At 41.2% G+C, this 11246-nt stretch overlaps 1 protein-coding gene across 1 annotated transcript; it reads left to right on the forward strand.

The window, feature by feature from the left end:
* The first annotated feature begins 8568 nt into the window (after positions 1-8568).
* LOC143786210 (odorant receptor 131-2-like) lies at positions 8569-9540 on the forward strand. Its single transcript, XM_077275499.1, has one exon. The coding sequence runs from the start codon at positions 8599-8601 to the stop codon at positions 9538-9540; it is 942 nt and encodes a 313-aa protein (XP_077131614.1). The 5' UTR covers positions 8569-8598.
* The last annotated feature ends 1706 nt before the right edge of the window (positions 9541-11246 follow it).

Genomic DNA, 11246 nt, shown 5'->3' on the forward strand with positions numbered 1-11246 from the left:
TTAGCTCGCAAAACCTGAAAAACTCTCCTGACCTGTTGAACGTGAGATTCCCAGTCCTCCGAAAAAACAAGAATATCATCCAAATACACAATCATAAACTTATCCAGATATTCACGGAAAATATCGTGCATAAAGGACTGAAAAACGGAAGGGGCATTTGCGAGACCGAAAGGCATTACCAAATACTCAAAATGGCTTTCAGGCGTATTAAATGCGGTCTTCCACTCATCCCCCTGCTTAATCCGCACCAAATTATACGCACCACGTAGATCGATCTTAGTGAACCACTTAGCCCCCTTTATGCGAGCAAACAGATCAGTCAGTAAAGGTAACGGGTACTGGTATTTAACTGTAATCTTATTCAAAAGTCGATAGTCGATACAAGGTCTCAATGAACCATCCTTTTTACCTACAAAGAAAAACCCTGCCCCTAGTGGAGACAACGAGGGGCGAATATGACCCTTTTCCAAAGATTCTCTAATATACTCCCGCATAGCAGTATGTTCGGGCACAGACAAATTAAACAAGCGACCCTTAGGAAACTTACTACCGGGGATCAATTCAATAGCGCAGTCACACTCTCTGTGAGGAGGGAGAGAATCAACTTTAGGCTCTTGAAAGACATCATAAAAATCTGACAGAAATGCTGGGATCTCAGAGGGAGTAGATGAAGAAATAGGAACCAAAGGTGCATCCCCATGAATACCCCGACATCCCCAGCTCAACACAGACATAGATTTCCAGTCCAAGACGGGATTATGAATCTGTAACCATGGTAATCCAAGCACTAAGACATCATGTAGGTTAAATAATACAAGGAAACGAATAATCTCCTGATGGTCTGGGGTAAGACGCATAGTCACTTGTGTCCAATATTGTGGTTTATTGCTAGCCAAAGGTGTAGAATCAATACCCTTCAGGGGAATAGAAACTTCCAACGGCTCCAAATCAAACCCACAACGCTTGGCAAAGGACCAATCCATGAGACTCAGAGCGGCGCCAGAATCCACATAAGCATTCACAGTAACAGATGATAAGGTACAAATCAATGTCACGGACAAAAGAAATTTTGACTGCAAGGTACCTGTAGAAAAAGATTTATCAACCTCTTTATCAACCTTTTTTATACGTTTAGAGCATGCTGATATAACATGAGCTGGATCTCCACAGTAGAAGCACAATCCATTTTTGCGCCTGTAATTTTGACGTTCGCCTCTAGACAAAACACGATCGCATTGCATAGGCTCTAATGCCTTTTCAGAGGTCACCGCCAAATGGTGCACAGGTCTTTGCTCAGAAGACACCGCCATATGGTGCACAGGTTTTTGCTCAGAAGATACCGCCATATGGTGCACAGATTTTTCCTCAGAAGACCCCGCCATATGGTGCACAGATTTGCGCTCCCGCAAACGCCGATCAATCTGGATAGCCAATTTCATGGCATCATTCAGACCTGTAGGCACAGGGAACCCCACCATGACATCCTTCACGGCATCAGAGAGACCTTCTCTGAAATTAGCTGCTAAAGCGCACTCATTCCATCTAGTAAGCACCGACCATTTACGGAATTTCTGGCAGTATATCTCAGCTTCATCTTGCCCTTGGGAAAGAGCTATCAAGGCTTTCTCAGCCAAAATCTCCAAATTAGGCTCTTCATAAAGCAACCCCAAAGCCTGAAAAAACGCATCTACATTTAACAACGCAGGATCCCCTGGCGATAATGCAAATGCCCAACTTTGTGGGTCGCCGCACAGTAGAGAGATAACAATTTTAACTTGTTGAGTATGATCACCAGCAGAGTGAGATCTCAGAGACAAAAACAATTTACAATTTTCTCTGAAACTCAAAAACCGGGATCTGTCTCCGGTAAAGTATTCAGGCAGAGGAATCTTAGGTTCAGACATTGGAGCACGTATAACAAAATCTTGTAAGTTCTGTACTTTTGTCGCAAGGTTATTCAAACCTGCAACTAAACTCTGTGGATCCATGTTTCAAATGGGTGTAACCCAAGCATTCAGAGGTTAAGAGGAGAGGAAAAAAAAAAAAAAGGCTGAAGACTGCAGTTTAAGCAAGGAATACAAATGAGCAAACTAAGGTGCACTTTCAAACACAGAAAAAAAAAACACCTTTTCTCCTCCTTCCTGCTTTAGTGCATATTTTAACACATAGATTTTTTACTGGCCGGCCAAACTGTTATGGTTACCCCAATGACCAGGGGAATAAAAATACAAAACGGACTAGCTCTCGGGTGATGGAAACTAAGGTCGACCGTGACCTGAACCTGACCCAACACTTACAGTAGCCGGGGGATGTACCTACGATGCCCTAGACACCACGCGCCAGCCGGAGATCTAACTACCCCTATAAGAGGAATATACAGGCCTGCCTTACCTCCAGTGAGGAACCCCAAAAGATGATAGTAGGCCCCCACAGATATTGACGGTGAGTTCAGAGGAAATGACATACGTAGGATGAACAGCAGATTTAGCACAGTGAGGTCCGCTTACTAGATAGCAGAAGGACAGGAAAGTGTTACTTCACGGTCAACCTAAAAACACTATTCAAAAACACCATCCAGAAATTACTTTAAACTCCAGTGACAACTCATGCCACTGGAGTAGTAATTTTCTGTCCACAAGAGCTTCCAGCACTGAAGAGTCACATTGCAGATAGCTGGACAAAAATAGCAAAAACAAGAAACAAAATTCAACTTAGCTGAACTGGAACTTGAGGCAGGTGAATGCAACAGAATGCTACTAGCACATTGTTGGCCGGCATATGACTAACAGCCAAGCAGCCTTAAATAGGAAACTCCCCTAGAGGGTGGCGACAGGTAATCAGAGATGGAGGAAGGCACATAAGAGACACTACCATAACAGACCACCGGGGGAGCCCACAAACCGAATACACAACAGGGGACATTATAAGAGGGGCTGTCTATGGGGACATTATAAGAGGGGCTGCCTATGGGGACATAAGGAGCTGGCTATGGGGACATTATAAGAGGGGCTGTCTATGGGGACATTATAAGAGGGGCTGTCTATGGGGACATTATAAGAGGGGCTGTCTATGGGGACATTATAATAGGGGCTGTCTATGGGGAAATTATAAGAGGGGCTGTCTATGGGGAAATTATAAGAGGGGCTGTCTATGGGGACATTATAAGAGGGGCTGTCTATGGGGAAATTATAAGAGGGGCTGCCCATGGGGACATTATAAGAGGGGCTGCCTATGGGGACATAAGGAGCTGGCTATGGGGACATTATAGGAGGGGCTGTCTAAGGGGACATTATAAGAGGGGCTGTCTATGGGGACATTATAAGAGGGGCTGTCTATGGGGACATTATAAGAGGGGCTGCCTATGGGGACATTATAAGAGGGGCTGTCTATGGGGACATTATAAGAGGGGCTGTCTATGGGGACATTATAAGAGGGGCTGTCTATGGGGACATTATAAGAGGGGCTGCCTATGGGGACATAAGGAGCTGGCTAAGGGGACATTTCCAGTTGGGGCTAGCTATGGGGATATAAGGGGCTGTCTATGGGGACATTATAAGAGGGGCTAGCTATGGGGACATTATAAGAGGGGCTGTCTATGGGGACATTATAAGAGGGGCTGTCTATGGGGACATTATAAGAGGGGCTGTCTATGGGGACATAAGGAGCTGGCTAAGGGGACATTTCCAGTTGGGGCTGGCTACGGGGATATAAGGGGCTGTCTATGGGGACATTATAAGAGGGGCTAGCTATGGGGACAAAAGGAGCTGTCTATGATGATACTATAAGATGGGCTGCCTATGGGAAGTTCACCTTCCAACAAGACAATGACCCTAAGCACACAGCAAAAATAACAAAGGAGTGGCTTCAGAACAACTCTGTGACCATTCCTGATCGGCCCAGCCAGAGCCCTGACCTAAACCCAATGGAGAATCTCTGGAGAGACCTGAAAATGGCGTCTACCAACGTTCACCATCCAACCTGACAGAACTGGAGAGGATCTGCAAGGAAGAATGGCTGAGGATCCCCAAATCCAGGGGGGAAAAACTTGTTGCATCATTCCCAAGAAGACTCCTGGCTGTACTGGTGCAAAATGAGCTTCTACTCAATACTGAGCAAAGGGGCTGAAGACTTATGGCCATGGGAGATTTCAGTTTTTTCTTTTTCAATAAATTTGCTAAAATTTCTACATTACTGTTATCTTTTCAGTCAAGATGGGGTGCAGAGTGATCATTAATGAGAAAAAAAATAACTTTTTTGAATTGACCAAATGGCTACAATGACACACAGAGGGCATGAATACTTTCCTCACCCACTGATTATACCTATGGCTATACTCCATTTCTGTGTTAGTCTGTGTTGTTGTATACAAGTGACTGGTTCTCACAAACTCTTTTGAAGAAGCAATAAGAAATGGGCAACATTAACGACTGTATACGTAGTGGTCAGCTAATGAAACTTAGTGCAGCAGATGAAGCGCATCATGTTACTTCCCTAATAAATGGGAAGATGCACAGCAGCGCCATCAACTCAGAACCGGCCACAACCAGTGGGAACCAGCTACACTTGTCTACTGTTTGGAGAAGTCTGGCCAGAAGTGGCGTTCATGGAAGAATTGTGGCCAAACGTTAAAAAAAGTGACAAAAAGAAGTGATGGAGGTGATTGCGGTCACCAGATACTGATGATGGAGGGAACGGGCGGTCAGCAAATATTGATTTTATTTAGATTTCTCTTTGCATTTTGTTAATTGATAAACTATTCACACTTCTATTTTTTAAAGAATTCTAATTTTGCAGCATTTTTTTCAAACATGTCTAATAGGTTTGCGCAGTACTGTATATATAGAAGTCACACTTGGCAAACGTTCTAGCTCATAATTATAGGTATCAGGTCAATGACTGAATCACAAGGGTATAATGATTGCAGTTCAGGTCCCACTGGGCTTGATGTTGTGCAGTGTGATTACCCGGGTGGGAAGAGATTTGGAGCGGCCCTCAGAGCAGGGAGGGTATATATATATATGTGTATATGTATATATGTGTATATAGACTTGAGTCATGGGATGTGACTGCTGATCTGAGATGTGGTGAGTGTGAAGAGGCGGCACAGACATTTTGTATCCACTATAACAAGATAAACAAGAATCATTCTACAAAAGAAAAACTTTTATTTTGCCTTTTTGGTTGTGAATTGTTAAATGTATTTACCAAAGCCCCTTATTGGGGAACGTCTGACAACTATTTAAAGTGTATCGCCAGCTTAAAGGGGGTGTTCACCTTTGGGGACATGACTTTTTTTTTAACTTAAATGCATGTAATTAGGGCTAAAAATATATTTTTTTGCAATTGGGCTTCTGTAAACATTTTGCACCTTTTACTTTTTGCAGCCTCTGGTTGCATTGTCTATTGCAATGTGTTAACTGAGAATTCGTCGGTCAGCTCGCTATGACAATCTGATGGAGGACTTTGCATCTTTATTTGATTAGTCTTCTTCTATGGCTCGTTTCATCCGATTTGTAACCGTAAACCACATCAAAGTTAGAAGTGCAGGGACACAAAGAGTCTGTAACAGCCAAAAGGTGCAACGTGTTTATGGAAACCCAATTGCAAAAATGATTGTTATCCGCAAATCCATGCATTTAATAAAAAAAATGTCCCAAAAGGCAGATGACCCTAAACACTGGTGAAGACACAATGTGGACGGAAAGTTTTAGTTTGTATTTTTTCCTTATCAGGGAAACATTGAAAAAGTTTTGATTTTTTTTCAGTTGTGAAACTTTTTTGTTGTTGTTGGAAGCGGATATAAATGTGCGTGAAGGTTTCACAAATGTGATTGTTCATCATATGAAGGTAAGACTGTGTTTTCTTTTTTTTTTTTCAGGAAACCAATTTATATAAAAATATTCAGTTGAAAAAAGAGCAATGCAAAATTCTCCAGCTCTGATACATGAGACAATTATCCGGTGGACAGGTTATTTTTTTTAACTCATCCTGTTGATTAGATGGCTGCCCTAACACCTGTCCTGTCTGCATACTTTATTTTATTCCAGTAGAACATTTCTTAAAGGGATTCTCCATCACTTATCCATTCCACCCAAATGGGTGATGTATGGGACAGTTGCAGGGAGAACCATGCGATGTACAGATACACAGCTCATCTCTTTTAATTCATAGGACATCTCTCTGCATACAGCAAGAAGTCTCCACATTTAGGCAGAAGAGAGAGGAAATCCCTTTAACAAAGCACATAGGTCCTCATCTGTGATACTAGAGACAGCAGAAATACAGGGAACAATGTGAAACTGTGCTCCTGACAAACTGCAAGTCTGACGTTTTTAAATTTTGGAATGGAAAAAGGAAGGAACAAAAATAATAAAACAGAACAGAATGACAATGTTTGGTTTCAGCAGCCTCTATGTATCACTGAAGAATAATAAAGCAGATAGAATAGAATGACAGTGTTTGGTTTCAGCAGCCTCTATGTATCACTACAGAATAATAAAACACATAGAACAGAATGATAATGTTTGGTTTCAGCAGCCTCTATGTATAACTGCAGAATAATAAAACAGAACAGAATAATAATGTTTGCTTTCAGCAGCCTCTATGTATCACTGCAGAATAGTAAAATAGAACAGAATGACAATGTTTGGTTTCAGCAGCCTCTATGTATCACTGAAGAATAATAAAGCAGATAGAATAGATTGACAGTGTTTGGTTTCAGCAGCCTCTATGTATCACTACAGAATAATAAAACACATAGAACAGAATGATAATGTTTGGTTTCAGCAGCCTCTATGTATAACTGCAGAATAATAAAACAGAACAGAATAATAATGTTTGCTTTCAGCTGTCTCTATGTATCACTGCAGAATAGTAAAATAGAACAGAATGACAATGTTTGGTTTCAGCAGCCTCTATGTATCACTGCAGAATAATAAAATAGAACAGAATGGCAATGTTTGTTATTAGCAGCCTTTATGTATCACTGTAGAATTATAAAACAGATATAACAGAATGATAATGTTTGGTTTCAGCAGCCTCTATGTATCACTGCAGAATAATAAAAGTGATAGAAGAGAACGACAATGGTTTCAGCAGCCTCTATGTATCACTGCAGAATGAGTTGCCATTCATATCAGTCTTTGAGCGTGTCCAGCATCGTGCTCAGTACCCTTCATCTTTCTTCTTTGTCTTTGAGATGAGTAGTTTAAATATTATTACTGATCCATTAAAAAATAACTTGTATTAATTTGTTCGTTTCTCATAACTCAATAGTACACATGAAAATAAGTAATTTTGTAATTTATCTTTTCAGAGAAATCTGCTTCTTTCTCCTCCTGAACTGATCTTTCAATCTCAGTACAAGGGTAAAAGCTGTAAAATGTATATTCCGTGAAGACAGATGTGCACAATACTGAGATACTGTAGCTGTTGACAGTTGCTGCCTATAAGATTCTAGAGGAGAGGAGAGAAGGGAAGAGCTGGAGGAGACCCTGACATTCTGCTGCAAGTTCTCCTGAAATGACAGTTACACTTTAAATCTATGTTTTAAAAAAATAAATACAGTTTAAAAAGTAACTGTCATTTCAGGAGAACTTGCGATTGGACAAGAGAGTTGCTGCCTTTAAGATTCTATGGAGCGATAGGGGGAGGAAATGGAGGAGTTAGAGGAGACACTGACATTCTGCTGCAAGTTCTCCTGAAATGACAGTTACACTTTAAATCTACGTTTAAAAAAAAGGAAAAAAAAATTGAAATGTAACTGTTGTTTCAGGAGAGATTGGACATGACATTTGCTGCCTCTAAGATTCTATGGAAGGGAAGGGGATGAGGAGAAGGGAGGAGCTAGAGGAGACACTGACATTCTGCTCCTAGTTCTCCTAAAAGTTGAAATGTAACTTGTTTCAGGAGAACTTGCAGTAAAATGTCAGCGTCTCCTCCCCCTCCCCTCTACGTAGAATCTTTTAAGAACCAATGGTCATCTACTAACACAGTAATGTGAACGTCTGTCTTTCCTAAGTACAGATTTTACCCCTGAATTGTCAGCAAAAGATCAGTCCTGGAGGAGAAAGAAGCAGAGTTCTCTGATAAGATAATTTACAAGGTTGCATATTTGCATGTGTACTATCGATTTATGAAATAAAAGTTAAAGCAATGCTGACTCTTTACATATAATAGTTGCGTTCCTCCACATCAGGTCTCCAAAAGTCTTCTCAACTGGACTCTTCACTTTTTACAGTCTGCTGTGTGCATCCATCAGTAAAGTTAGGAATAATCAGCACAAGTGAAGAAGGCTCCAACCAGGGGAGACAGCAGAACCATATAGGGTGCACGAACACTACAATAACTCATCACTATGCTTTTGAGGTGGTAGTGGCCCTCATACCTTTTGGGCCCCTGTGTGGCTGAACAGGTTGCACCAATGGTATGTCCGTCTTTGTTTCCCTCCATAAACTCTTCTTCATACTTATGCCCAACACAGAACACCTTGTCCTTGAATTTTTATAGAATTGTTTTACACTATGAATGCTTTTGATTTTTCCAAACTTTTTGTATTGTTTTTTTTTTTCATTTTATTTCTTTTTTTCTGAATTTCAGATGAATTTCACAAGTAGTCAAGCAAATTCAACCAAAGTGTCTTCCCAGCTGAGTATGAACCTAGAGGTCCTGAGAACAAGTGGTTTTATCCCGACGTTCCTCTGCTTCTTTTTCTTCTTGTATTTCATAGCTGTGATGTTGAGCATCTTCCTCAAGAGTCCGAGTGCTCGGGAAAGTGCCCGCTATGTCCTGTTTGCCCACATGCTTATTAATGACACTGTGTATCTCGCTCTTGGAATTTTTCTCTTTGCGTTTTACTTTTATCCAATCACTTTTCCCGTCCCCTTCTGTTACATTCTCGTCATCATGTCTTCGACGACTCTGAAGGTCACGCCATTCAACCTGGCAGCCTTGTCCTTGGAGCGCTACATAGCCATATGCTACCCGCTAAGACACGGAGAGTTCTGCACAGTGCACAGGTGCGGTATCGCTATTTTGGTCATGTGGACCATAGTCCTGATTCCCCATATTGTGGACGTCATTATTCTCATCTTTTCAGTTGAGAGAGCCTATTTCCTACTTTATTTAAAATGTGGCCGAATAAATCTCGGATTCACCCCGGCACAGGAAATTATTCGAGTTTTTTCAAATGCTTTTACTTTTTCCCTGGCTGGTCTAATCATTATATTCACCTATGCCAAGATCATGATGGTGGCTGTGAAGATGAACTCCGGTAAAGCCTCAGCCTCCAAAGCTGGGAAAACCATCATACTCCACGCGTTTCAGCTCCTGCTGTGCATGACGTCTCTTACCTACAGAATTGTGGAAATGCAGTTCTTAGATAATATAGTACTGCTGGCCGTCATCAATTTTTGCTTTTTCATGTGTCTTCCAAGGCTTATTAGTCCTTTGATATACGGTATAAGGGATGAGCTTTTCTCTAGTAACATGAAAAAATATTTTTTGTGCAACAGGCTGAAGATGTCTTTTAGAAAGTCTTAAAACTAAAAGGCAATATTGATTATAAAGTGGAGATTGTGGTGATTTTTCCATAGTCAAATAAAGGATTTCTACCAAAAACTCCCTTAAATGTGGTTTGCAAGATGTTGATGGCTCCTTGTTGGAGTCTTTCTTCTGATCGAGCACGTTCTGATCTACAGGAAGGCCAAAATCCAGCCAGTACACAGAAGTGGTCCTTTTAATGGATAAATTCAGTACAGACTTTAAGGGGGTGAATAGTTATGCACACTGATGTTTTCAGCTGTTTTGTCCTATTTGTTTGCTTCACAAGAAAAAGAGAACCAAGGTTTACTGCTGTAGGCATGCTTCATAGTTACATAGGTTGAAAAACGACATCGGTCCATCAAGTCCATCAAGTTCTCCCTTTCTCCAGCAATTGTTCATTTTGTCACTAAATTATCTATACCTTGCAATGTTATGTGTATTGAGGATATTGTCCAGCCCTTGCATAAAAGCTGTTATAGTGTCGGCCATTACTACCACTTGTGGTCGGCATTCCACAGTCTGACTGATCTACAGTAAAGAACCCTTTCCTATTTATCTTCCTTCCACCCGTAATGAGTGCCCCTTGGTCCTTACTGCGGTCCTTGGAAGGAATAAGTCATGCATCGTCCTCTGTACAGACCACACATATATTTATACATGTAAATGTCATCCCCTCTGAGGTGTCTTTTTTACTAAGCTAAACAAGTTCAACTTTTCCAACCTTTCATCCTATGAGCGGCCTCCATCCTTGTAATAATCTAGTTGACACCTTTGAACTGACTCTAACTTCTGAATCTCCTTTTTAAAATGTGGAGCCCAAAACTGGATCCCATATTCTAGATGTGGCCTCACCAGTTATTTGTAAAAGGGTAATAATACATTGGGATTGTGGGATTTTATCTCTCTTTTTATACATATAGTACTAATATCTTGTTTGCTTTTGCGGCTGCTGTCTGTCATTGAGTGCTGCTGCTCAGCTTACTTGTAACCAGAATCCCCCGTCCTTCTCCTGTTCTGTAGTCCGAAATTGTTCGGAAAACGATCACAAAACATAAATTCGGCACGAATATGGCACATTCAGTTTTGTGATTGGAAACACGGTAACATTTGGTAAAAGTACAGGAAAATATTTGCGTTGACACAAAAGTATTTTCACCACTTTTGCACCGATAATGGTGTTGTATCATGAGTGTTTGGCACGTGTTTGATGAGGGAGGGGGGTTGCAGAGCTCAGAGGCGCGGCATTCTTGTAAATAGTTGTTTGTTTTTTCTCCTAACTTTATGTGTGCACTTTGTGGCTAGCTAATCATGGCGCAGGAACATCCACAATGTCCAGACACAACGGCTTGTGTCATAGGCTGCTGAAATCACATGTCCTTCTCCATATAAATAGCGGACATCTTGTTTTAGCGCCATTTTTACACTGTAACAGCGCAGAGAGGCTGCTCCTGACGCTGGCACTATAAGCAGCAAGATTGTAGCTAGTTAGCTAGGCGGTTCTATATCAGTCACATAGTGTAGCTAGATGGTGTCCGGTGTGGCTGTTAAATTTACCTTCCAGCATTTTTATTTTTTATTGTCATTACTGAGGTCCACAGACAAAGCCAGCAGGGAACATGTCCTACAAGTGTGTTGTGCACTGCTTCTAGTGTGCTCCATGCACGAGTATAGCATTCTAATAAATGTTATTTCACTAGCTAAAT

The sequence above is a fragment of the Ranitomeya variabilis genome, chromosome 7, assembly GCF_051348905.1.
Source record: "Ranitomeya variabilis isolate aRanVar5 chromosome 7, aRanVar5.hap1, whole genome shotgun sequence".
In the NCBI taxonomy this organism is placed as follows: Eukaryota; Metazoa; Chordata; class Amphibia; order Anura; family Dendrobatidae; genus Ranitomeya; species Ranitomeya variabilis.